The 27,064-nt window shown below is 44.2% G+C and overlaps 3 protein-coding genes across 3 annotated transcripts; 1 reads left to right on the forward strand and 2 right to left on the reverse strand.

Annotated features, from left to right (window-relative positions):
* The first annotated feature begins 4,310 nt into the window (after positions 1-4,310).
* On the forward strand, positions 4,311-12,977 carry si:ch211-106h11.3 (CCN family member 1). The gene is made up of 5 exons (XM_031748354.2): positions 4,311-4,603; positions 5,899-6,112; positions 6,783-7,226; positions 7,693-7,871; positions 10,541-12,977. The coding sequence occupies exons 1-5, from the start codon at positions 4,553-4,555 to the stop codon at positions 10,844-10,846; spliced, it is 1,194 nt and encodes a 397-aa protein (XP_031604214.1). The 5' UTR covers positions 4,311-4,552; the 3' UTR covers positions 10,847-12,977.
* Positions 12,978-13,529: 552 nt separating this feature from the next.
* Positions 13,530-20,025, reverse strand: ddx39ab (DEAD (Asp-Glu-Ala-Asp) box polypeptide 39Ab). The gene is made up of 10 exons (XM_031748319.2): positions 19,882-20,025; positions 18,802-19,018; positions 18,332-18,459; positions 15,777-16,053; positions 15,534-15,652; positions 15,267-15,398; positions 15,001-15,110; positions 14,657-14,801; positions 14,373-14,520; positions 13,530-14,039 (listed from the first exon to the last, which is right to left on the reverse strand). The coding sequence occupies exons 2-10, from the start codon at positions 19,007-19,009 to the stop codon at positions 14,023-14,025; spliced, it is 1,284 nt and encodes a 427-aa protein (XP_031604179.1). The 5' UTR covers positions 19,010-19,018; positions 19,882-20,025; the 3' UTR covers positions 13,530-14,022.
* Positions 20,026-23,036: 3,011 nt separating this feature from the next.
* si:ch211-106h11.1 (volume-regulated anion channel subunit LRRC8D) lies at positions 23,037-26,864 on the reverse strand. Its single transcript, XM_039611587.1, has 5 exons — positions 26,520-26,864; positions 25,461-26,042; positions 25,102-25,352; positions 24,385-24,762; positions 23,037-24,291 (listed from the first exon to the last, which is right to left on the reverse strand). Exons 1-5 carry the CDS (start codon positions 26,862-26,864, stop codon positions 23,169-23,171), a joined length of 2,679 nt encoding a protein of 892 aa, XP_039467521.1. The 3' UTR covers positions 23,037-23,168.
* Between the last annotated feature and the right edge of the window lie 200 nt (positions 26,865-27,064).

The raw sequence follows: 27,064 nt of genomic DNA on the forward strand, positions 1-27,064 counted from the left end.
TGCACCTTATACATCACTCATGCTCAATAAAGTGTTTGATACTTTGCTAAATAAAATCATAACTTTAATGTGTTATGCTGAAAAATAAACCGATTGCCCCCATATGATAAGAAGCCATGGTGACACAGGTGTCATCGCCCCTTTGCACATTGAGGAAAGTTTCTGTTAAAGTTTCAAAATTGACTCTCCCATAGTTTTCCGGGCAGTAAAAATGGGTCTGGGCTCATATGGGTTAAACTTATCAGTCCCAAGTGATCCCAAATAACATCCCGAATAAGAACTCGGGTCTCAGGGGGTTAGAGTAGGAAAGCTCCGCTCTAACTTCTGAAAGGGTGCCCAATTTTAAAATATGCCAAATAAAATATGTGGAGCTGTGCGCTTTGGTGACTCCTCGTGGATAAGGTGATAGAATCAGTCCATTTGCCATTCAGCGTGTCTCTTTTCAGAGAAGGCTTTGCTTATTTCAGCAAGACTATGCCAAATCATTATTTTGCATGTGTAATAACAACATGTTCTGCAGTAAAAGAGTCGGGGTATCAAACTGACATGCTGGCAAGGAGCTCCACCCACCTGTGGTTTAAACCTTCTGTTTGAAACAGACAGCCAATCAGAAGGAAGTTGGCAAAGGGAGGGTAGCCTAAAAGGTAGAGGCACTAAAAAAAGGCTTGTTTCAGACTGAGGATGAAAAGAAGGCATCAAGGCCCAGTTTGAGATATATATGAAAATAAAAAATATTCCGCAGGAAAAGAGCATAAAAGAGCCCCTGTAATACTCAGTTTACCGTGTTATTGAGATCAGACACCTTTGGCTACACCCTGAGCACCAGCTGTATCTCGAATTTCTCTGTGTGTATGTCCACAATTCTGTGAGTTGGCTGCGCCACTGAAAGAGTAAGAGGAGTGTCGTGGCAGGTGTGGCAGGAGCTCTCCTAAACAAACACTCCACACCTGTCTTCCTCCCTCCTCGTCCTCCTCCTCCACTTCCATTCCCCTCTGTGTATAAACACACGCTTTCTCACAGACACAGAAAGTCCCCCCCTCTCCCCCGCCACTAAAACCACCGCTTTTCTTCCCGGCTCATGGCGTTTCGTTCTCTGCAGCAAAGAATCACGTGTGAAAAGCGAGCTGCTTTTGTTCCACTGACCTCACACTATTATCCTGTTCTATCTTTTATTTCTCACTGTTTAATATTTCCTTGGCCCCTTCCATGTGCCTTACACCTCTCTCTCTGTCTCACATACACACACCCTGTCTGTCATTTATTTCCACTGAGTTGTTTTTGAAGGTTTGATGTGTTTCTCACCTGCCATGGCTTGCCTTTTTTTCTCTTTTCCTTATTACCCTCCTGTCCTTTTGCACCTTCCCTTTTTTAATAGCAGCGACAGGGAGCTTTTTCAGCCAACTCTTGTAGCAGTTTGGGTGGGTTTATGGGCTGACGTTCACCGTTGAGCTCAGAATACAAAGGTCACCACTTGCTTTGGTGACTATACCTTCCATCTCCAAGAGACCCAGCAATTTTGTTTATTACATCTGCTGCAGATGAGACAAAGTGGAAAGTACAGATTCTCTGATGAGTCAATGGAACCTAAAAATTAAGGACAACAACTCTGTTTCTCAGACTGCAGCGCATATGTGCGTGTGTGCGTGTTTGTGAGGGTCGGTGCACACACAGAAGCTTCAGCAAAATCCCGTGTTTTTTTTCCTCTCTTCATTTTCTCTCACCATGCTGGGCTTGTTTACACGGGCCTGTTACATCACCTCCGTGCCCTGACAGAGAGAGATGGATTGTGTGGGAAGAGGATGGAGGTTTGGTGAATACATAATTTTCGTTTTCTGTGTAGGCCTCTGTGCGAGTGAGGACACACTGTGCATATGTTTAATGTATGACGGTGTGCGCTCCTGCTTTGTGGAACGAGCTGCTGACATGCAAATGTAAGCACACTTGCACAAGGGGGTGCATGCAATATTTAAAATCTACCTTAATTGATGCTTGAGTACTGAAATGTTGTTTTTTAGATGAGAGTTTTATGCGTTTATAATCATATAGAGTGTGTATAACAGTGTCTAAAAGGATAAGCTAAGAGCAAGCGTGTGCTTTGAAGCTGCATTATTTCTACTGGCCAGCAGGGGGCAACCCATCTGGCTGCAAAAAAGTCCAAAATTGTGGGAGTCTATAGAAAACATGACCTTACTTCGCACTTGATCTAAAAGTGCAGTAAACACTTTCCTGATGAGTAAGTGTTCTAACTTGGTACTTTCAAATATTTTTGAATACATCATGATGTGAACTTTTTGAACTATGGTCCTTTTTAGACTAAAATAAAGACATAATAATAAAGTAGGGTATACTTTAGGGCGAGCCTAGTTTCTGCAGTATAAGTAAATGGGCTGGTACTTAAACAGTACTTTTCTACTCAACCTGAGGACTCAGAGTGATTTTTACTACAAGCCTTGTTCATCTGATCACACACAAACAGACACATATATAAATACCTTGCCTTTTTCATGCCTTTTTGATACTTAAACACCTCGTCTACTAGTTTATTCCTGAATAAGTTCCCAATTGAAATTTGAATCTGGAACATTCCCTCAACTCGATTTCCCACTTGGAAAGTCGGATCAGCCCCAGCAACACAGAGTTAACAATCCAAGATGGCGGCACTGAGTACAAACAATAGTAACACTGGAAATTTTTACTGTTCTACTACTGTACTGTCACTGTTGTGTATGTGTGACAGACTAAATGAGCTGTACGCACAGCACTGACCAGGATCTATCTATGACTGTGCTGCACGAGGGTTTTTTAGGTGGAAAAAAAGAGTAAGTATTATGCTGTATTGCTAGTGACACCTAAATGGCTTCACCTTCCTAAGAACCAAAACAAATCCTGTTTTTCCTCAGTTGACGTCATTCCTGTCTTCCGATGTATTTGGAACGTGGCATAACATTTGTAAACACAGATGCATCCAGGCAACTCAAGGTTCATCATCTTGCCCGAGAAAACTTGAAAATGCAAAAAAGTATATTTGGGAATCAAACCAACCTCCTTCAAATTAGTAGATATCTGCTCCACATCCTGAGCTACAGCATGTCCAGAGGAAAGGCATGCAGTGGTTCTATTGCTCCACCTATTTCTTGTGATGTCCTGTTTCAAAACAACAAAATAGCAACATCGAAATCTTGAGGCATCACAATCGGACTTTGATAACCACGGTGATGTCGTACATCGTTTATTTACAGTTCACAATAATAACGTTTGGCTTTCATCTATTTGGCTTTTGACTCCTTGGAAAGGTGTTTCAGATATCAATCGATAATTGAGTATCATATTTATACTATTAGCACAAAGAGGTAAGGGGACAATTTCTTCTCCCGCTGGCGCAAATGACCACAGGTTTGCTTAACAATCATTGTAGAGAACAACAAACCCCTCTCACACCTTTCATCTAGCAACCTACTCCATGCAGTTGTGTATCCAGTGCACAGTTTCATGTCTGAGAATGCACTAATGTGGAAAATGTCTGCAGTGCTTCTAAAGACAACAGCAGTGCAAATCCCTGAGTGGGTTACCCAGATGTTCAGGTGCTGAGAATGGCTGGTTTTCCTGTGTGTATGTCTGTCGAGATGACACGGAGATTATCCAGGCACATATCACCTCCTAACTAACACTCTTTGATGAAAACTGGTTTTCATGGGTACAGAACTGGTTTTTATGGGTACTTGCTGGTGCATGTGGTTGTGTGTGAGAGACACGAGGTCTAAATGGGAACTGATGAATTACACAGATTATTTCAATGATTTTCGGGCATCCCTCACACTCTGTTATACACGTATACCCAGCTCCTAGGAACACTCTGTTCTCCATGTGTTTGCATTTGATCTGCCCAACTCTTGTCTAATAGTATTTTTATAAAGTGGCAGAAGGAAATTCCTAGCTGTTTTCCATGGCTGCTCCCAGTATTAATGTAGCGCAGACGAGCAGCTGCGTATATTTATTTTACTCCTCACAAAGCGGCAGCCGGACAGAGGCTTGCGTGTGAAAAGGACTTTAAAGCATCGAAAATATTATTTTCGCTCGAACATAAATAAATAAACACCACAGAGCCAGCTCCTCTTTGGAATGTAGTAATTCTGAATTTTTATGAATGAGTGCATTCATGGCTGGCCACGCCCCCTCCCGCCGCCAAACCCAGTTCTGTGTTGGCGCTCTAAGCCCCGCCTCCTTCCAACGCCCTCCCACCCCGTTTTTCTTTTTTTTCCAACCTTGGCCGCGCGCCTGCGTCCTAATTGGTTAAAGGAGGGCTGGGGGTGGGCGTGGTTGCCATAAAAAGAACGGGACCGATATAAAAACAAGGCTCAAACTTTTGGTCTGTGAGAACTTGAGAGATTGATGGAAGACGTGTGAGGATATATAAATATATATATTTTTTGCGAGTCGGATTTTACTGCTGTGGACCAAAGCTATTGTTCCCTTGAAGGATTTGGGCTTTTCCTGTCACACAGAGCGCTGTTTTTAAACACTCTCCCGTCTTCCATGTGAGCACGCTGACAGCATGGGGACGCTGTTATTATTTGCTGCCTTACAAGTGGCCACAGTCGCTTCGGTGAGTACGTGAAGTGTTCTCCCTTCATGCAAACGCACGAGCTCTAAGGTCTCACGTGCCCGTATTGTAACGGCAGATCTGAGCTGCTCTCGTGCTGTCAGGGTCTGCCCTCCATACTGCTGTTAGCGCTGCGTGCCAAAATAATAATGGCCCAGTGGCTCCCAGCACTGTTAAGATCATCATCGCTTATTAATACGGCGGCTACTGTGCTTTCTGGTTGGCTGGTTTCCGAAGTGAGGCTTGAGGAGCAATAAGAGGTTTTGAGCGGCGTTTCAAGAGGTCCCATGTAAAGTCAATTGAGTTATTTTACGATTTGTTTGGCAGTTTATTTCCATTACCGTGCCTCGTATCTTATGATATATTTTATAATGTGAAAATCATCATTTGTTCTATAACTAATGTCCGAAGCATATTCAAGTAAAGGACAAATATAAGCAAACTATATAAATGTAATTGGTTACACTCTCTTCACAGTTTAGTTAAATTATCTGACAAGTAAAGGTAATAAACCCTACTATGTGTACACCGGCTTCCATCCAACTGTAGGTCTAAAATTATGCCACAGTAATTTTATCCAATGGGTATAAAAATACACTTCGATATGAAGTCGTTCAACTCTATAAATATCTCCAGGAATATTATGTGACTTTTGGCTGGGAGATGCTTTAACTTACCATGTTATGTACGGCGATTCACGAGTTGTTGTTCAGTCTTTGTGTAATGTAATTTTAAACCCTCCCAGGAACCTCAGTATTGAGTGAAAGCAGTGCCAGTGCTGGTTCTGGCACACCAGAATTTGGCCCGGGTTAAGAGAGTGGCGGCGGAGTCAGGAAGGGATCACTGTAGGTGATCTGACTGCGGACAGTCAGACTGACAGCTCCCTGTGATCCACAGGCTGTGTGATCCCAATAAATGCTGGGAGTGGTGAGAGTGGCTTGTGTGTGTGTGGACACAGAAGGGGGTCAGAAACAAAAGATGTAGAAGCTGGGAGGTGGGGGTCAGTGAACGTACCTTTCATCCCCTCTTGCCAGGCGAATGCCAAGCGGAAGGCGACAGAGGGCTACAGATACCCCTGTGGGGCTCAGGACAGTGCCGAGTATTCAGGCAGTGTTTTAAGCCACACACACACACACACACACACACACACACACACACACACACTCATACATACACGTTGAGGAGTTTCTGTGATCTGGGTAACTTGAGTCAATCTGTTGTCCTGCCTGGTTCCAGTGTGATTTTTCTCTTTATTCCTTTTGGTGCAAAAGGTTAAATTACTCTGTCCCTTCCTGCAGGTGACTGCTGAGTGTCCAGTAGTGTGCGAGTGCCCAGCAGTGCCCCCATCTTGCCCCCCAGGGGTAAGTTCAGTCCCAGACGGATGCGGCTGCTGCAAGGTGTGCGCTGCCCAGCTAAACCAAGACTGCCATGAGGGGCGCCCTTGCGACCACCATAAAGGACTGGAGTGCAATTATGGCAATGATGTGGGCCGAACCCATGGCATCTGCAGGGGTATGCATCACAGAGGTGGCAGAACAGGGGTGGTGGGGGTGGAAAGGGTTGAGAAGTGGTGATTTTTTTTTTATTTTTTTTTTACCCCTGCTTTAGATCAGACACAGCTTTGGGGGTTGAAGTAAGGCAATGTGTAACTTCAGGGTGGGGAATCTGGCTTCTGAGCCAGGGCGGCTGGGGTTTCTCTTTGATAGGGGCTTGAGGTTTGAAGCCTGTGCCACGTTTCAAAAAACAGAGCACCTTCATGAGCCTGTGACTGAAACCCGGCCAGCCCCGGTATTTATATAAGCGCTGCAGTGTGTACACAAACAGGCCCATGAAACACACAAACACACATGCACAGACAGTGGCATTTTTATATGTGTGTTTATTTGGGGGTGTTGCTATATAAAGGGGGACGGGGGTATCCGGGGTGTTGTGTGGGGAGTCCCACTCAGAGTATTAAGGGAAAGGACGTTGTAAACAAGTCAACGTTCCCTTTCTGGTCTAAGAATAGTGTTTGCTTCTTAAATGTGGAGATGGTGCGTCTGTCCCCTCTCTCCTTTTATCTGTCCACCACACACATTAAATACACAGTCACATAAAAGTCTTGCTATTTGATGTCTAAAGACTAAGTGTGTGCTCCTAAAAGCGTTCTGACCAGCTCACCTGTCTTCTCTCTTCCTCTCAGCAAAGGCCGAGGGCCGCTCCTGTGAATACAGTGGTCGGATTTATCAAAACGGCGAGAACTTCCGAGCTGGTTGCAAGCACCAATGCACTTGCATCGATGGAGCGGTAGGGTGCGTGCCTCTTTGCCCCAGCCACGTGCCCCTGGCGTCGCCTTCCTGCCCTGCCCCGCAGCTGGTCAAGGTGCCCGGCCAGTGCTGCCTCAGCATCGACTGCCACAAGGGAACCACAGTCATGCCCCCGGTATATCGCCGACCCCAGCCTCCCGCTTACCCTCCGTACCCTCCGTTCATTCCCTACCCAATGTATCCCTACCCGAAGGCTTTTCCAAAGCCTTACCGGAAGTTTTACACTTACAAACACAAAAAGGAGAAGGATACCCTTGGCAACGAACTGGTGGAAGCCGGACGCAAGTGGGGCAAGCCACGTGGAAACAAGCACCTGGCAGGTGAGGAGCTGGCGACCTGCTGTGGAGTGCGCCTGTTTCTGCTACACAGTAAAGTGTCCTGTTTACGCTTTATTCACTTCAGTCCTCTGATGCACAAACGGCCTCGCTGTGAGCCGTCTCCCCGGCGTCCATGCATGTGTTTTGGCATTTATGTGAAGCTTGTTTTCCACTGGCTCCTTGCACACCAGAGGTGCTCTCTCGCACACACACTGCTCTCTCACAGCACATGCCTCCGTCACCCAGCTTTCCCCGCTCTGTAATCACCCTCTCTGTGCGTCAGTGTTGCCTGTGCAGTGAATAAGGCCAGTGTGCTGTGCATCTGTGTACCTCTGCTTTTCCCTCAAACTTCCCAGTAGCCACTTCACTCCCCCTGCTTAACTCCTGCTGACCTGGCTTCTCTCTGGCTCTCTCTCAATATTTCCCATCATCGCTCTCCCTCACGTGTCCTTTCTTTCATCTCTCGTAGCCTGGAAGCAGACAAGTGATGAGTGCGTGGTTCAGACCACTTCCTGGTCCGAGTGTTCCCGGAGCTGTGGGATGGGCGTTTCTTCTCGCATTACAAATGACAATGCTCACTGTAAGATGATCAAGGAGACGCGCCTGTGCAACATTCGGCCCTGCAGCTCCATGTCCATCCCGGTCAAGGTGAGGAATGCATGAGTGTGTTTGGATGCTTTAAAGATCCTTATAAAGGCAGACCTTCTTCTCATGACCCCCAGCCACAGACTTCCAGCCACCACACTAAATAAGATTCAGGAAAGAAGCATCTCTCGAGGGGCAGTTTGGTATTAATATCATGGCATGTATAAAGCCCCCTCCCCTCAAATCCCTCTGTTGCTGGAGCCCCTTTCTGATCCATTCTGTCTATTCAAAGTCCTGTTGCTGTGTGGGATGAAAACAAAGTGGAACGAGACCTGTGGCTTCAGCTCTGTTGTAGATCAGAGTATGTCAAAGTGTAGCTAATTAGTTTGAACGTTTTGAAAATACCATTTCACATATCCTGCCAGACGGCTGGTTGTGATGATTGACAACACAACACTCTCAATACAGTAAATGTCTTCATACAGTAAATATGAAAACTAGAATGAAACTAGAGAGAACAGCCTGGCTCAGTTTAAAGATCATAAAACGCTCTAATGAAATCCTGCTTTACTGGAACCGAATTGTAAAACTAAAATTTCAACAGGGCTGAGATCAGCAAGCCTCACCTGGTTAAATGGCAAGTGCTCAACGCCAAGAAGTAGTCTACAACACATCCTGTAGCTTCATCACAACCTCTGAAGATGCAGAGCACCAGCCAACATACTTAATTACCAACACTTTGGAGTCATTAGAGGACATTAGGAACGTATAACTTATAATAAAAAAGTAATTGGTAACGGCCCCATCCTGTACATGGTACAGCTCATGTCGTCATCACTTTGATCTATCCAAATATAATAAGCCTATTTTGCTTAATTACTACTAAATTACTACTAAATATGACTACTAAAAGGTAAAAGGCACAACTTTAAACATTTTGCTACAGGTCAGACACTTTAACTCTCGTATTAATATGAAAAACAGGGGCTTTTAATTGTAAACACAGAATTTAAGATGGAAATGACTGGAAAGGTGAGCGAACTGTGTAAAAACCCCATAGAGCAGGTTTTTTATACAAATACAAAGTAAAAGAAACCAAAAATGCTGCACTTTTTACTGGCTTCATGTTCAAGTTTGAACTTTGACTACATAAGTGTGAATTGGAGAACTTTTTGCTGCTGCGACAGAGGAATAACTCTGTCTCCTTCACTGACGTGACACCGCGGCCGACAGCTGCACTATGCTGTGTGATTTAAAGAGCACTTCGCCCACTCTGTTGCTCTCTCACATTTCAAACAAAACACTCTCAGAAACATTTTGCCCCCTGCCTCGAGCCACTCATGAAGCTGATTGGCTTGTTGTGCACCTGTTTCTCTGAGCTCTCCCAGTGTTTGCAGAGCTGCTGTGGGTGTTAATGGGAACAAGTGTCAATCCTTAACTATCTCTGGCACGCTATTCTCTCCGGCGCTCATCTGCTGTTCTGACCTTTTATTTCGCTTCAGCCCGTCTCCGCACTTAACAGCATTAACTTTGTTTTTCACGTCATGAGCGATGAATAACAAGTTGCTTGATGCTGCTCTGTGGTACACCAAGCAAATGCGAAGCCATAAAGCACAGTTTTAAACTGGCTACACACCACACCCATGCCTCCTGTGCCAAAGAAACACTTAGCAGATTTTATGGCTCACCCAGAGAGTCAGATTCTCTAAATATCCCGACAACCTTTAGACCTAGTAAAGGTAGTGTGTAAGGTGAATTTATGCGGTTATTCATGTTCCCCAGAGGTTCCCCTGACTATTCCTGACATGCGAAATATGAGGTTTTTCTTTTAGTTCTGGATAAAACATTGGATTGGATTGCTGTAAGGTTTGGTACACATTCAGGGTAAATTAGAATCATAGACTGTATATAAAAGGTGAACATCACTCTATTAGTCATTAATTAGTGATTGGAGGGTCTGACTAAAAACACTGCATGCTCACACAATAACCACTTGACAATCACAAGGTAGGCCCACAATGAAGCATACCATTCTTTATTAGCTATTTTGATCATAATTTATAAAACGATAAGACCTCAAGTTGGTAATTAAGACCAAAAATTCAGCAAGAAAGTGTTTAGGGAGCTCAGAGATCAAGTGTACAGTTGCCCTGAGAGGTCAAATGCAGTGCAACTTAAGAAAACACCAAGAACATAGAAAAATGCTGCAAAAGTACAAAACAAAACAAAGGAAGTGTTTTTGGGGGAGATGTGATTGAACAGCTGTGGAAAATGTTAGGATTGCACTGAGACGTGCTTAAAAAAAGCTTATGTTCTATCTACTTTATCTTCCTCACATCTGTGGCCAATTTTTGGAGCAATTGCACCTGGACGGTGAAGATGCACAGAGACAACATGCAGACTGGGGTTTGAACCAGGAACCCTCTTGCTCTGTTTGCTAACTGCTATCGTTTATATACATGTCCACCTTTTATATACAGTCTGTGATTATAATCTTTTTGGTGACATTATAGCAGGATCAACATCAAGTTTAAAATTTGGGCACTACTTTATTTCAGTGCCATCAACATCAGTTTATTTACTTTTCACTGGAAAACATTCCCCTTGTGACAGGCTAAAGCAGGATGGTGAACAGTACAGCCTCACAGCCCTGCGTGCACGGCTGTAGACACCCGGTGAAGCCTTTTCACTGGAAAAACTGAATTGCTTCTTTCTTCTTTCTCCGTCCACAGAAAGGAAGGAAGTGCTCTCGCACCCATAAGGCCCCAGAGCCACATCGTCTGTCGTATGCCGGCTGTAGGAGCACTCGCCTGTATCGGCCCAACTACTGTGGAGTATGCAGGGACGGCCGCTGCTGCTCGCCACGTCGCACCCGCACAGCTAACGTGACCTTTGCTTGCTCTGACGGCGAACGCTTCAGCAGGTCCGTGATGTTCATCCAGTCGTGCAAGTGCAGCGACGAGTGCAACCATCTCAACGAGGCCTTAATGCCCCCACAGCTGTGGCTCTATGGGGACACGCACAAATTCAAGGACTAGCGGCGTTACCCTGCCAAACCTACATTCCTTCATAAAAACAGACATTAACTCCCCCATCTCACCCCCGCCCCAGCAGTACCTATTATAGAGTAGCTGTCCTTAGTGGATCCATGAGCGGAGCACACACCGAAACATTTGAGGATGAATGCGGAAAAGAGGAATGTGGCTCGGACTGGGCGTACCTCACAATGTGGAAACCGCAAAAGTGACCAGGCCCTGCTTTAGTGTAGATAAAAAGCTGTTTCTGGACTTTCCAGACTTTAAACTGTGAATAAATCTTTGTGTAAAACATGGGTGTAAGCACCACCATGTTGGTGCCCAGCTTCAAAAGTTCCCTAGAACTGTGTTTGGGAACAGCTGAGAAACACAGACATGCATGATCTCTTTCTGTGTGTGCGTGTTACTCATTTTCCTTTGCCGATGGATTCACGGTGTGGATTTGACAAACCAGCTGGAATCACGTCTGCGCACTCCAGTATATGACAACTGGTAGACTAAATGAGGATAGAATGGCGTTGGTAGAAGATGGAAGTTCGTTTCGGATGTTTTGACGGGAATGTGGTTTGGGTCATTTTATGGTATTTATTCTCTGGTATTTATTGTTGAGACAGACATGACACAGCGGCCTGCCACCGGGAAAGGTGGCGCTGCTATTCTTGGAGCATCTATGTGGCAGAACAACAATATCAGATGGACAAAACTGCTGAGACCCAAGAGAGGGTAAGGAACTGCCAGGACTTGACCCCGGGGTCAGAGGTGGTCAGAAAGCCATATCTAATGACAAGCAACGAATGATAAAGGAGGAGATTAGGTATATACAATGGTTCAAGTTGGAGTTGAACTTGGTGGTTGGAGGCATTAGTGGGAAAACATGTCAAAAGTTGTTTACGCAGCTGGACTGATCCCCTCACCTTGCCTTCACAAGAAACTGAGACATTTTGCGAGCACCAGAAGAACACACCTGGGATTCTGTCGCCAACAAGTCGACCGCCTAATTTTGCGCCAGGTACAATCCTGGCTCACGATGGCAGTAGGAGACAATCGTCCACTCTCTGGTTTGTTTTATAAATGAAATTTGGAAAGCTGCGTGTGCCACGGTAAATGTGTTATTTGTGATTTGAAGGTGGAACTGCTCTGTCGTCTAATCTGTCTCGTAACTGAGCAGCCTCTTCGTGTTAAAGTGCGTCCTGTTTCTGAGAAATGCTGTTGAAAAGCTGTTCAGTCGTTTCACACGACTGTGAGAAGAGCTTTATGTATTTTTTTTTCTTTTTTCGGGGGGTTGAGGTCTACAGCTGCATGTCAGCAGGAGCCTACCTCTAAGGACACTAATACTGTCAAGTCTATCTTCAGGTTGTACGTTATGGATGGCTTAGCCCTTTATTATGATTATCCACCCGACTTGGTGTTTGGGTTGACGTTTGAGCACCTTACAGCAACCTTGATCATACAGATGAGTTAAAATCACAAACTGCCTTTTTTTAAAATTACTGTATGCAGTGGTAACTTCATCTCAGTGGAAGCACCAATGTACTTTAGTCGTTTGTGCCATAAATTACACATTTTTGCCCTGAGGTGAATCGTTTTCCCCCCTACCATCTCAACTACAAAACATCTGCTGCCCCAAAACCTTATCAGGGGTTCTTTTTAAACTTTAAATTTGCTAAGAAGTGTCTTTTGTGTTTTCCATTGCTATTTTGCCCATGAAGATGCTGTGGTTTTGATATTGTATCTTTAGTTTTATTGAGGGAAACTATAGTGCAGCTATGTACAGACACATTGTTACCTTTGTAGTTCTATCTGCTGTATAAGGGCCAATCATTATACTGAAGTAGTCCATGTATAGTTTAGCACTGGACGAGGCAGGGTTCAGATCTTTTATGAGCATTAAGTGCCAATTTTGAAAGCATGATGACTGTATAACTAGTAGTGTACATTAATAAGTCTGTAATTTTCTGTAATGGGTCATGCTTAAGATCTTATGCTTTAAAAAAAAAAAAGTGTTCCTCATGATTAACTCTTCTTGGAATCTGGTTAGTTTACAGACAGTTGACTTTAAGAGCTGGAATGAGTTCATCATCGTTTTGCTTTTTTTTTTTTTTTCCTTGAATAAATTTCTCTGACAATCACTGTTGAACATTTAAACTAGAGGGTTTCTTTTTAATCATGTAGGGCAAATTATACAGCAACTCTATGGTGTAGCGCTCAACACATCCACCTAACATGCAGATAAATGCACAAGGTTTAAATTGAGCCAGATCAAACATACATATCCAGCTGCTGTGGCGCCCCCTTGGGGAATAAGGGAGCAGCCAAGAATATCTGCAATTTCACAGCTATGCTAGCAGCCCTGCAACAATCCATACTATGTTAACATTTAGCAGGCATTTCATGCAGTCACACATGTACACCAGTCACTAATTAGCACTAAAGAAAAGTTACCTTAATGGGAAAATAAATTGGGGTCTGCCCAACTGCACTTAAGAGATCAACTGTGCAGCAATAAAAATTGCATGACTCCGCACAGTGATGTTTATCCAATATTGAATTGTTGCTAAATCATCTAAGCAGATTTCCACTTGTTTAACACTTTTTGATTTTTAATATTTAAAACAAAATACCAAGAAATACAGTTAAACAGTGACATGTTTTGCCTTGTCAAAATCTGCAAATTCATCACTACCAGTTCATGTGGTGACTTCATTTATTGGAGAATATTCAGTTAAAAATTCATAGAAAGAGCTGCCTTTTGAGCCTAATTTGTGTCTTCACAACTTTTTGATTACCATCCAAACAGCCACTTTTTTTGTACTGGGAAGGAAAACAACATCTATACAAATCTTGCTTGGACATAAAGAAAAAGCACAGACTCCTATCACATGTTCCTCTGAAGGTTTCCCTGAAGCTCTGTCTCTGCTGAAAATGAAACCAATGAAAACTGAGCAGAGACCGCATCCTCATAAGTGACCACAACAGTAAAATGACATTTTATAAAAAGTTTTAATTCCATTAAGCAAAACAAAGACAAATTAAAACCAAACCCCCCTAAAAACTGACAATAAAAATAAATGTTTGGTGAACATAGGAAATGCAGAGCATCCAAATCAACAGTGAAGTACGTCTACTTCCAAATACAAGACGAGATCCACGAAGAGCAGACTGCCGTTTGGCCGGAGGACTCATCTGGACTGCTCGACTACAGAGGGAGAGAGGAAGAGGAGAGACGAGTTGAGCATGTAAAATATCAGAACGATGAGCAACAGCTGAGCATACCGACGTTTCAGCAACAGGTTAAATATGTGAAGGATTTGAGGAGCGCTTCAGTTAAACTGACGGCACCAACTGTTGCGTCTTGTTGCTGAGTAAAGGTTTACCACAATTTTCTGTGGGGAACGCTTCAGCATTAACGCTATGATTTAATAATAAAGTGCTGAAAAACTCTTTAATCCACAGATCACAGTGGTTCTAATGTTATTAAAGACACCCGTATGCTTTTAATGAGGCATTCAGAAATAAGAAAAACACTTACTGTAAGATGAGATGTCAATCTCATCTGGCAGCTCGGCCACATTGACTTCAAAGCGGTCCTGCACATCGTTCAGAGTCTTGGCATCAGTCTCGTCTGACACAAAGGTTATAGCCAGGCCTTTGGTCCCAAACCTACCAGCACGGGCAACCTGAGGGGCGCAGAGAAGGTAAGAGTAAGTCCAAACTGCAACATGGACTACCACGAGCATTCACATGGTGAGCAAATAAGACAGCCAACTTTCCAGCATATGAAAAAGGAGAGGGGCTCAGAAATGCATTTCTCACCCTGTGCAAATAGGTGTCAGAATCTTCTGGCATGTCGTAGTTGAAGACGATATTCACTCGCTCAATGTCCATCCCTCGGCCAAAAAGGTTGGTGGCCACCAGGATCCGCCGCTGGAAGTCTTTGAATTGCTGATAGCGAGACAGCCTGAGAGAGGGTAAGAAGGGGAAGGACAGAACCAGCAAGAGGATTATCAACACAGCTGCTGCAGACATTCGCTGATCTGAAGCACTCTTTGAAGACAGTAATGCGTTGAGTTGAAGGATGAGGCCTCCTGCTCTCGCAAATACATGACACATTTGAAGCTCAGCAGAGCATGTTTACGAGTTGAGAGTTTATAAGTCACCTTTCCTCCTGAACCATTCCCCTGTGGATGGCAATGGCAGGGAAATTTTGCTCCACCAGCAGCTGGGACAGAGCGACGCAGCGCTGAACTGACTTGACGAAGATCACCACCTAGAGGCAACACACAGGCATTAACACGCAGGTCACCAACAGGAAACACCAAGTTAGACCTCTGATGCCATTTCTATTAGAACTTTCAATGAGTATTTGGGACATTTTGAATACAAATATTTGCTTGCAACAATGTAAAGATGCATGTTCACTCACCTGATTGAACTCCAACACATCAAGCAGGTCAAATAGCTTGCGGTTTTTCTCGCTGTCCTTCAGCTTGCAGTAGTACTGTTGCAGGCCGTGGAGTGTAAGTTTGGTCTCGTCATCCACAAACACCTCCATGGGCTGTACATGACATAGCAGGTAAGTAAAACTTCAGTGCAGCAGTTTTCAGTACAGACCGAAAGTGGTGGAGATTCGCTGTCTCATAAAAAAAGAACAGACATTCAGAAGTGAAGCAGCCCTCCGCTGCTTACTTACATCTTGCATGAACTTGCGGCACACTGGTCGGATTTCCTTACTCAGTGTTGCACTGAACATCATGACCTGCTTCTCATGCGGTGTGATCCGGAAGATGTCCTGAACGTCACGCCTCATGTCTGCCACGTGAAGAAAGAAAAAGGTAAAGAGTGAAAAAGTGACTAAGGTAAGATTCTGACTGAATACTGCAGTTTTACTGCTGACTTGGTGAAAACTGGGAAGACAAAAACAAAGAAAAGTCACCTAGCTGCTCCAGCATTTTGTCACACTCATCCAGGACAAAATGCTTGACATTCTTCAGACTGAGCGTCTTGTTCCGGATCAGGGCGAGGATACGGCCGGGAGTTCCGACAACGATGTGAGGGCAGTTCTTCTTCAGGACGTCCTCGTCTTTCTTGATAGGCAGGCCACCAAAGAATACTGCTGCTTTTATGGTGGGCATGTACTTGGAGAAACGCTCGTACTCTTTGCTGATCTGGAAGGCCAGCTCTCGTGTGTGACACATGACTAATACAGACACCTGGAGACAAGGAAACGCAGATTAAATCCAAAAATCTATCAAAAAGTCAAAGGTAGGCAGAATAATTTGTTTAAAATTAACAGTTTTACATTACAAACGACAAGATGCATTTAATGTTCATGTTACATTTTTAGTATTTTATGATCATTGAAGCATCTGTCCTTGGAAGAAAATTACATCCCACACTGCCACTGTGGAAGTCCACTGTAGCTACAACCCCTTAGACTTGAAGTTCTACAACTCTATAAGCCAGAACTCAGCCATCTATCAACTCTTTGGTGTAGAATTTCTACATAACAACAAGCACAACATGAAAATATCGCTTATAATCGAATAAACTGATGATATGTTACATAACTAACTTCAGTGCATCTATCCTCTCAAATCCCCGAATTCCACCAGGATCGGCTGCGCTGCGTTCCAGCACCGACATGAACACCGAAGCTAATCGACCCGTATGCCTGAATTATGCTTTAACAGAAAATTTACATATTAACTGGAAACCCCTCTTAACCCTACACGTAACGAAGACAACCCAACATGTAGTAACATTTCTCTTATGAGGTTATGTGGAAGGTTTTGGTGCAGCGTTGCTTCTTACGCCGTAGATTTCCCGCTAAAGCATAATTCAGGCATCACACTTCAGATGATGTTGCACTACCACGTGGCAGAAGTGTCGCAGAAGCAACTCTCTGCTCTGCAGCACTAAAAATACAAGCTGAATCTATTTTTAATAAAAGCAGGGTCGAGGTGCACTGTGCAGATGAGATGGGCGGGAAGTGTGACACTGAAAGTGAATACGTAATCTACTTAAATCTGAAATGAAAAACCCAGTGAACACCAAGCACTCTAGGCCTGTCAAATTTAATAACACAACTGAATAAAAAGTAACAAAATTTAAACAAACAAAAAAACAAAACTAAATTTTATTCACTTCCCATAACTGAATGCGACTCCCTGCTTCCTTAAGTGGCAAAGCTGGATTTCCAACGATTTACCCGTCGCTGCTGATACTAAAACATATTCCAGTAGTTTTGAAAGTTATTATGAATCAATTTGTGACAGCACTACACAGAATGCTTTTTACAATAGTGCGTTCCTTGTTGTGCACTTACAATATGGTACACAGTTTAAACATTTTATTGTTGTCCTCAAAACTGCATCTCCCAACAAAGAAACCTGCTGGTTACAAGTCACCTATGAAATCTGTTGTTTGCATTTTAATAAGGAACATCATGATCCCAGAAATTCATTAGTTTGTACCAATACCAGTAGAATCACACAGCACCAGATGCCAGGTACTTAAACTGTTACTAAAACGTTTTAGAATTCTGATCATGTATTTAAATGTTGACATTATTTTACTGACAAGACGCAGACTGAAATGGTAGGATGGCTGCCGAGTAGCCCATTAGTCTTACTAGCAGAGACTGTAACTCGTGTTACAGTTATATTAAGTGAGCACAAACATTTCAAAGTTATTTTACAATGGGGAGTCCCAGACAAAAAAAGCAGTAATCTGTGATTCTGGATAAGTAGGACAAAACTTTGGATGCTGTCATTGTTAACTTAAACTTCCTCAACTTGAACTTTATGAATAGCTCTGGATACCTGTCTTTCAGGTGCCTTGCTACATTGGAAATCCAAACATTGTTTGCATATCGCCTCTTGCTAATCAATTATCTCAGATTTTGCAGCCACCTGAATGCAAAGCAGGTTCACAGCAGACTCTGCCTTTCTTACAAAAGAGACGGAGCAGAGGTTTGTGGCAGTTAGGCACAAGTTTCCATCTTTCACCTGTTCTTTAAGCTGTAGCTTTCAATTTTTCTGGTTCTTATAAGGACAATAGAATACCTGTAACCACATCCTGCCTCCTTCAGTTTTGGAAGAATTTCTGCCTCCTTGCATAAGCTGACTGTGGTAGCAAAGAAAGACGAGCACTACTACATCTCAAAAATCCTGGTATCAAAATGGTACCATGGGTATCGATTCTGTTGGCATTCCCTAGCTTTGACTAAGACTAATTTTGATCAATCTTGTTTGTGCTGTCTCACAGCTGGCTCTGACTTCAGCTAAGTTAAAAAACAAAACAACAAAAACATTTGGACCTCTATCAGCCTTTATTGGCTTGTTCATTAATTACCAGACTAATAACATTCATAGCCAATAAATGAAAAGCTCAACATTGAAGGCACTTCTTTGTTTCTTTTATTGAACCCAACCCATGTAAACAATTAATTTACTACACAGTCAAAGCATGTTAAACACACATACTAACCTGTCCGTCAACGGGTTCGATCTGTTGCAGGGTCGCCAACACAAACACAGCCGTCTTGCCCATACCAGATTTGGCTTGGCACAGAATGTCCATGCCCAGGATAGCTTGTGGGATGCATTCATGCTGCACTGTGTTTTTAAACGACACAACACAAATATTAATGTTAAGTACAGTCTTATTATTACCTGCAAATCAATTACTTTGAGTTGCTATAAAGAGCACAAGAGGAGTGGCAGTCCTGCTGGGAGTGGTGCATTTTTTTTTTAGACACACAAAGCAAGTCAAGCTACTCAAAAACTCTTAATGTAGGTAAGCAAGATAAGGTGAGCACTGTTGAAAAATATGCAGACTTACAACTTCTGACTGGTGCTACCAGTGTAGTGTAAGAGTATGCCATAAACAAACTCCATTGCCAGTTCCCCGCTAGTCCCATTTAACAAAAGGTACCAGAACAGTTGAATGCGTCTCACCTTCAGATGGATGCTCAAAACCACAGTCAATGATGGCCCGGAGAAGCTCCGGCTTCAGAAGAAAATCCCTGAAGCCAGAGCTGTGGATGGAAACATAGGAACCTTTCACCTCCTTCTTGCCTGCTGGGGTTGCACTCTCGGGGGCTCCTTGAGGCTCCTCATCCTCTTCATAATCAAGGAGCTCGTTGTCAACGTCATTCTCAGCCATTGTATTTGTCTGGAACAAAGAAAATACAGCTGAGTATTAATGATCACTATCTTTCATCTGTGTCTGTAAGAGAAGGCGCGCTTTGCTTAGATTATATGAAGCGAGGTTCTTATTCGAGCCCACTTGTTGCACATATTTTAATACATTTAAAAAGTCGTTTTTTATTCTATCATTACAAGGCGTTTTTGACTTTGTGCAACTATGAAAATCGTGGTTGGTGATAAACGTGACTCCAAACATTAGCTTTATTGTGTATAACTCGAACTCCATTTTAAAGAGTAAGCCTGTGATTAAGAAATGCTAAGCAATTAAGAAAACGCAACAAAGCGGGCCTAAATATGAATACGCTGTAGTGTTTTGTAAACAGAAACTATTCTCTACGACCACGTACACTCAATATAACAAACAAGGTCAAAACCGTAACCGACGATGTCAAATAGACCAAACCGGTTAGCTTCTAAGCGCATACAACACTAGAAAGCCATTGTGTTGCATAACCATTGCTAACGTGGCAAGCTAATCCTCTACACGACAACAACTGATCCGCTACGACCAACTAAATATTCCCAACAGCATAGGCAGGCGATCTTTTCGTAACTGTAACGGGAGTGTTATATGAACGACAAAAAGGCGGCATATTTCGTGTAAATACGGAAATCTAAGTGGCGATTGCTTTGCTAGGCTATCAAATGCTAGGCTACAAAACGCTAAGTAACACCGCCCCCTGAAACAAACAACGAAAGGTTATTTTTAGCGATAGCAAACACTACTTCAGCCCAAATTAAATAAATATAATTTACAAACTTCTGTGGGTGAAACGAGACGCGGAAAGCCGCCCAAGCGGGACAATGAAGTAGTTCAAGAATTCCTACCGTTTCGGTGTTAGCTTCGACTGCCCCGATAGATCACAACCGCATGGAGAGGCCTCAGTTGGTTTATACCACCAACCGGAAGTTCCGCCTCGGCTAAAGCGGGTCGATATCATTGGCCCGTTTAGGCGACCTCTGTGAAAAGCAGCCTGTGATTGGACAGAAAGTGTGCCGCAGTCCGTCGCAGTTGAAAAAAGCGGGACACGGTTGTAGCTGCTCTCCGTAGGGGAGCTCGGGAGGGACATGGGAAATAAATCAATACAGTCACGTTTTGCTGCAATATAAGTATAAAATTAACCGTGATGTGTTTGCGTATGATAATGCAGGCCTGTGACCTTAAATATAAAACAGCTTCCTGGAATTGATTCAGATTGGTTCAATTTTGTTTGTTTTTGTTTCACAGAAATCGTTAAAATTGTATGAAATGTAGAAATTTAAGTCGCGCGAGGCAAAACTCCTCTCCAGGATGTGATATTAACAGTGTGAAGAAATTCGGACTCCATCAATAAAAGTATATGTAACTGTGATTTCTACGTTTCCTTGCACAAGTCTAAATCAAGCTTTAATTCTGGAAACATTAAACACTGAGAATTAAAAGGCTTTAGTGCCCTCTAGTGGTCACAATGGACACAGTGTGGTCCAGCATTAACGTCGTTGAAGCATCATTAACGCTTATAACCTTTTATTAAAATCATAATTACGAATAACAAACGGGGAGCCAAGGACTAATAATAACTGTATTAATAACGAGAAGTAGCAGCATTTCCAACTAGACATGGATACACTGGCATCAGGTCTCAGCTTTCATAATGCTTAATAAATACTTTTGTACAGGAAGCAATCAGGAAGTATCTGCAGATCTGCAGAAATCTTTACAAAATAATAAATTTTATTGCTCTGTCGTCTATAAAATCACACATTCTTTAACAGGAAAACTACAGATTCTTTAACAGGAAAACTACAGATACAGAATGACAAGTAGTGTTCTTTAAAGCGGTGCTGAGCAGGATCAATGTCCACAAGGCTGCAGGTCCTGATGGCATCCCCGGGCGTGTTCTCAGAGCGTGTTCTGGGGAGCTTGCAGGAGTCCTGACAGACATATTCAACCTGTCCTTTGCCCACGCTGTGGTACCGGCCTGCTTCAAATCCACCTCCATCGTCCAGATACCCAAAAACTCCAACCCATCTAGCCTCAATGACTACCGCCCAGTAGCACTCACCCCCATCATCACTAAGTGCTTAGAGCAGCTGGTCCTAGCACACTTCAAATCCTGTCTCCCCCCCCACCCTGGACCCCCACCAATTCGCATACCGCCAGAACAGGAGCACAGAGGATGCAGTCTCCATCACACTGCACTCTGTCCTCTCACACCTGGACAACAACAACACCTACGCCAGAATGCTGTTTATAGACTTCAGTTCAGCATTCAATACAATCCACCCCTCACAACTCATCAGGAAACTGACAGACCTGGGCATCAGTTCCCTCATCTGCAAATGGTTACTGGACTTCCTGACCAACCGCCCCCAACATGTCCGGCTGGACAACCGCTGCTCATCAACAATCACAATGAACACCGGTGTACCACAAGGCTGTGTGATGAGCCCTTTCCTCTACTCCCTCTTCACCCACGACTGCAGACCTGCTGATGGTTCCAACACCATCATTAAGTTTGCAGATGACACCACGGTGATTGGCCTCATCAGTGACAACGATGAGACCGCCTACAGGGAGGAGGTGGATCGTCTGGCTGAGTGGTGCAACAGAAACAACCTGCTGCTTAACACTGAGAAGACCAAGGAGCTCATCGTGGACTACAGGAGGAATGCTGACCCACATCCACCCATCCACATTAAGGGGACGGCTGTGGAGAGTGTGAGCAGCTTCAAGTTCCTGGGTGTCCACATCTCCGAGGATCTCATCTGGACGACCAACTGCTCCAAGCTGGTCAAGAAGGCTCACCAGCGCCTCTTCTTCTTGAGGACTCTGAGGAAGAACCACCTGTCCTCAGACATCCTGGTGAACTTCTATTGCTGCACCATCGAGTGCATCCTGACCAACTGTATAACAGTCTGGTACGGGAACTGCTCTGCCTCGGACTGGAAGGTGTTGCAGAAGGTCGTGAAAACTGCCCAGCGCATCGCCGGAGCACCACTTCCTGCCATAAAGGACATCTACAGGAAGCGGTGTCTGAAAAGGGCTGGGAAAATCATCAAAGACCCCAGTCACCCATCACATGGACTCTTCACCCTCCTGCCCTCTGGGAGGCGCTACAGGAGCCTCCGGACTAAGACCACCAGGTACCGGAACAGCTTCTTCCCCACAGCTGTCAGACTCCTGAACTCTGCCTCCTGACATCTGACCCACGTTAAACTCATGGACTGAACATACACACACCCACAACCACCTACACACACACACACACACAATGGACAACCGTACCCTCAAACACACAATAATAACATGGACTGAACCACCACTCACAACCACTAGCACTTTATATAGCCTCTGTAGAAATTATCCACATATCTCACTTATCTTAACTGCACTACTGTATAGTTCTGTGTAAATAATCATTCTGTACATACAATAATTTTTAATCCTACAACTGTTTATAACTTGCATAGTTCACATTTCTGTATAACTGTATATCTCATATTTCTGTATAGTTTTTATTTCATATTCTGTATAGTTTTTCATATTTATATCCTGTTCATAGCCTGTACATAGCTTCTACTCACTACAGCCTGTACATACTTATAGAATATTCATAACATACTTCATACCGTGTACATTATAACATACCATAATAGACCCATTTCTGTAATATACTTACATATCTATATTATTGCTAACATATATTGTAATATATCTATATCACGGCTAAAGCACTTCTGGATGGATGCAAACTGCATTTCGTTGCCCTGTACCTGTGACATGTGCAATGACAATAAAGTTGAATTCTATTCTATTCTATTCTATTCTATTCTATTCTATTCTATTCTAAATGTATTAATGGAGATGTCCACACTCATTTGAATTCTAATTAACTCAGAATGTATGCATTCATCACAGATGTTCTTATTCCAAAATATTCCAGAAATATTTTTCAATGCAATACAAAGCAGTCCATCTGTTAGTTCTGCATGTTCTAAAAACAAAACGGACAATAAGAGCAGGTTGGTGAAGAATTTGCCTGATGCAGTAGTTGAAGAAAAACCATTTAAAATGTAAGAAACTCCATTAGTGCTTTTATTTTATTATGTCAGCAGTCTGATAGCTGTTGTCCTCATATCTGTGATTCCAGAGCAGAAGAGAAGCTCCACTGTGTAGGAGAGAAGTACGGAAAACTGTCAGACTCGGGCCGGGAATGCTCCTCTGTGTGCGCACCACCTGGGGTGTAAGATCGGCTCAGGAAGTCTCTGACATGTGGTGGCAAAGAAAGAAAGAGCCAGTTTTCCACCAGGAGACCACCTCCATGCAGCCCTGAGCAGCAGCCCAGTTCAGCAGGCAGTTCTTCTAGATTGTTGCTGCGCAAGTCCAACCTGCACAGCTGACTTAGAGCTGCAATCTCTCTGGGTAAGAAGCTAAGAGAGTTGTGAGACATATTCAGGGTGCGCAACTCCAAACAGCAATTGAAAAGCTCAGGGGGTACCCTCTCCAACCTGTTCCCACTGAGGTCCAACTCTGTGAGCAGCTGCAGCGCCTTCACCTCAGCAGGCAGCTCCTCCAGCAGGTTACCGGCAAGCAGGAGCCTCCGAAGGCGTCGAAGAGTGAAGAGCGCTGGAGGAAGGCTCTGGAGCTGGTTGTTAGACAGATCCAAGAGCTCGAGGCCTCTAAGCACACCGACGCTGGCCGGCAGTACCAAAACACGGTTGTAAGCAAGTCTAAGACAAGAGAGACGACGAAGGTGAGCCAGACTGAGCAGCTCCTCCAGAGTTCTTAGGTTATTGTGCTGCAGGTCAAGCACCCGCAGGATGGTCAGTGCTAACAGAGCAGAGGGTAAACGCTCCAGCTGGCAATCCTGCAGATGCAGCTCTGTCAGGTAAACCATCCGCTTCAGGCCCGTCAGCACCAGCAACCTCGTGCCCTCATTCTGGATCTCCAGTCTCACCAAGCTGCCTGCCACCTCGCAGAGCTCCCCAGGGATCCGCTGCAACATGCCTCGAATCACCAAGACACGTAGGTGACGCAACTGGCGTAGGCTCCCCAGTGCCCAGCTACGGCTCACCCCACCGTCACTGCCTAAGCGACCAGAGAGGTGAAGCTCATGAAGGCCTCGCAAGGAGAGGACCCAGCTGGGGATCTCTGATGCCTGAGTGAAGGTAAGCTGAAGGACTTCTAGACGTTCCTGGAGAAAGGCAAGCGCGCTGGGATCCACAGTTGCTTTGCAGTGGTAGAGGTGCAGCTCCCTGTAGTTGGAATGCCACATAAAAGTCCAAGTTAAAGCTAAAAAGAAGTGAATAATGCTTTAAAAGACTACGCCCCTGCACTGTACAACTCGCCTGAGTGAGGTCATGCTGGTCATGTGTGCAGTAAACCTGGTGTCTGCGATGAGCTCCAGTTTGAGGACCTGAAGCTGGCTGAGGGTGAAGAGGGCTGGAGGAAGGCGAGGCAGGGCCACCAGCTGCAGCCTGGAGCGGCCGTCTGCATCCACGCTGATCATGGCGTGCAGCTTCTCCTCCCCCCAGCGCCTCTCTAAGCTTTCCTCCAGCAGCCTGCTCTCACTGACAGGGGACAAAAACACAAAGAGACGGTGGACCAGCAGAGGGTCGTACTGGTCTAACATGTGTATAAGAAAGGCCAGGTCGTTCTTCAGGTCAGGAACATCTCTCAGGGAGCTCAGCTCCTTCAGTGAATGGAAGGAATACTGCTGCAGAGAGCTGAAGTGAATCAAACACCCCAAGGCAGAAGAAGAAGAAGAAAGAAAAAACAAAGAGAAACATCAAACAGGATATTTTGTAGCCCAAAACACAGCACTACACTTTTTTTCCCCTGTAACTGGGTTTCTGATATGCTCATCATCAGGAGCATAATTTATTTATTTATGCTTTTTACATTGAGACTAGTTTCTCTCCTCAAAGCCTGTTAAAGCCTAAAGTAGCACTCATACATACTCTAACTTTCTGTGGGCAACACTATCCACTTTAAAAATATATATTCCTGCCTTTTCTGCTATAAAAACATTGAAAAGTGCACCTTTAACATTTTTTTATTCTAACCTGCTTAAAATCCAGGTGAGGGTGTAAAAATTAAGCAGACCATACAGGCCCAGTAAGGTCAGGTAGGCCACCAGCAGTTTGCGGAGAAGTGACGAGAGCACGTGGATACACTCGAAGGTGGCGTAGCCCACCAGGGCCCGCTCCTCAGGGTGGCAGGTGTGGTTGAAGGACAGGGAGCCGAGAAGAGGGACTGTGTAACTCATAATCAGTGTTACAATCAGGAGTTTGAAAACTGTCTGAGCCAAGTAGACCTGAAGAGGGAAAAATGGGCATCAAGACTAAACGATGACATGGAATAAAAAAAATTAAGGTAGCAAAGAAGTTGATCTGTGAATCTAGCAGACTAGAGGATCTCTCACCTTACAAATGACAGCTGAGCTTTCACAGTGGGACCTAAACTTCCGGACCCTTTCAAACAGCGCCCTCGCCTGTTCCCCATCACTTTTATCCAGACTGATTACCTGGCTGTGGCTGTCAGCCATTACTGATGGGCTGGAAGAAGGAAGTTGCTCCCGGGAGTCAAGAGATACACAAGACACGGTGGAGTTACAGGACAGTGTGGAGGGACAAGGGGACGGAGGCGTGGCACATGCGCTGTCCATCCTCTTTAAAAGTGGGCTGTCTGTGCCTGAGTCTATGCTCGAGTGTCTTGTGTGGGTCACTGTGGGGGAAGTGGAAGTTCGGTGGTGTGGTTGGTGTGCTCGTCTTCCCTCCTCCACCATCTCCTGGATGCTCTCTTGGCGGGCGGCATGAGACAGGGCCTGAGATGTCCAGGGTGACTCACAGCACTTTGCCAAGATGGCTAGGAACTGCTCTATGCGGGAAGAGGTGTGGGGAAAGTGGAGCCAGAAGGAGCCACTGGCTACCAGGATGAGAGATTGAAGCAAGGCCATGTAAGGGAAGAAGCGGGAGTACAAAGGCAGAGCTTCATGGTAGCACACCTAAAGAAACAGGCAGACAGCAATTGATTGTTTGACCACATGGGGGCAGCAGACATATACTGTGAAACATTAATAACAAAGGGTTACCTGTTAACAAAGGAAGAGGATTAGTATAAAAACTGAAATGGGTGCTAAAGTTATTCAGTTCTGTGAGTATGTCTACAGCCCACCTATGGGTTTGCTTATAGACTTACTCCTATAGGTTGGCTATAGGGGTAAACCATGGTTCTATCTCCGAGGGTCAGTAAGGCTTAAATAAGCAACACCATTAGAGCTGTGAGTGAGCACCGAAACAGTCAAATTGTGAATCAGAAGAAACTGGGAGATTAAAGTTCCACTGTAGAGCTGAGATAAGCGGTTTAATAACCTGTGGGCATGAGCAGGTCCTTTTAAATAAAGGTTCAGAATGTTAAATATAGCTCACTCTATGCTTTCACAGAGTGAATGACAAAAACAATAAAGCCAGCACTACTTTACCTGGCTAATATAAATGTACTGCTGGTACACCAAATGCGTACGCCGACCCCGAGGTGCAGAGTGAAGATTTGGGCCGATTTTGTGTGCGTGGTGTATTTGAGGCTGTGACGATGGAGACAGTCCCACATTGGCACTTTTTGAGTGACTGTGATCAGTAGTGTTTGTAGTTGAATCCAAAGGAATGCACACTACTCGGTCCCTGGACAGCTGCTCCGTACAAGCCAGGACAGATGTCATCAACATCAGGACCACCAGGTAGTCCATAAAGACCTCCCACCAGGGCTTCAGCAGTTTAGACCTGTTCTGATGCTGATTCAGAGGCGCTAGCTCTGACAGGGAAAACATGGTGTCCTCTGGGTCCTGCAAGATTTGCTTTAAAAATGAGAAAACTAAGAGAGAACTACAGCACTGACCAAATGTGGAAAGTTGTATTAAAGGATCACATCATGAGCTGAACTGCAGAACTGAACTACAGTGAATTTCATGAATATTTAACAGTCAATTTGATATAATATATAGAAAATCTTTTGAAATTTCAAATAGAT

This window comes from Oreochromis aureus, linkage group 4 (assembly GCF_013358895.1).
Source record: "Oreochromis aureus strain Israel breed Guangdong linkage group 4, ZZ_aureus, whole genome shotgun sequence".
NCBI classification, from domain to species: Eukaryota; Metazoa; Chordata; class Actinopteri; order Cichliformes; family Cichlidae; genus Oreochromis; species Oreochromis aureus.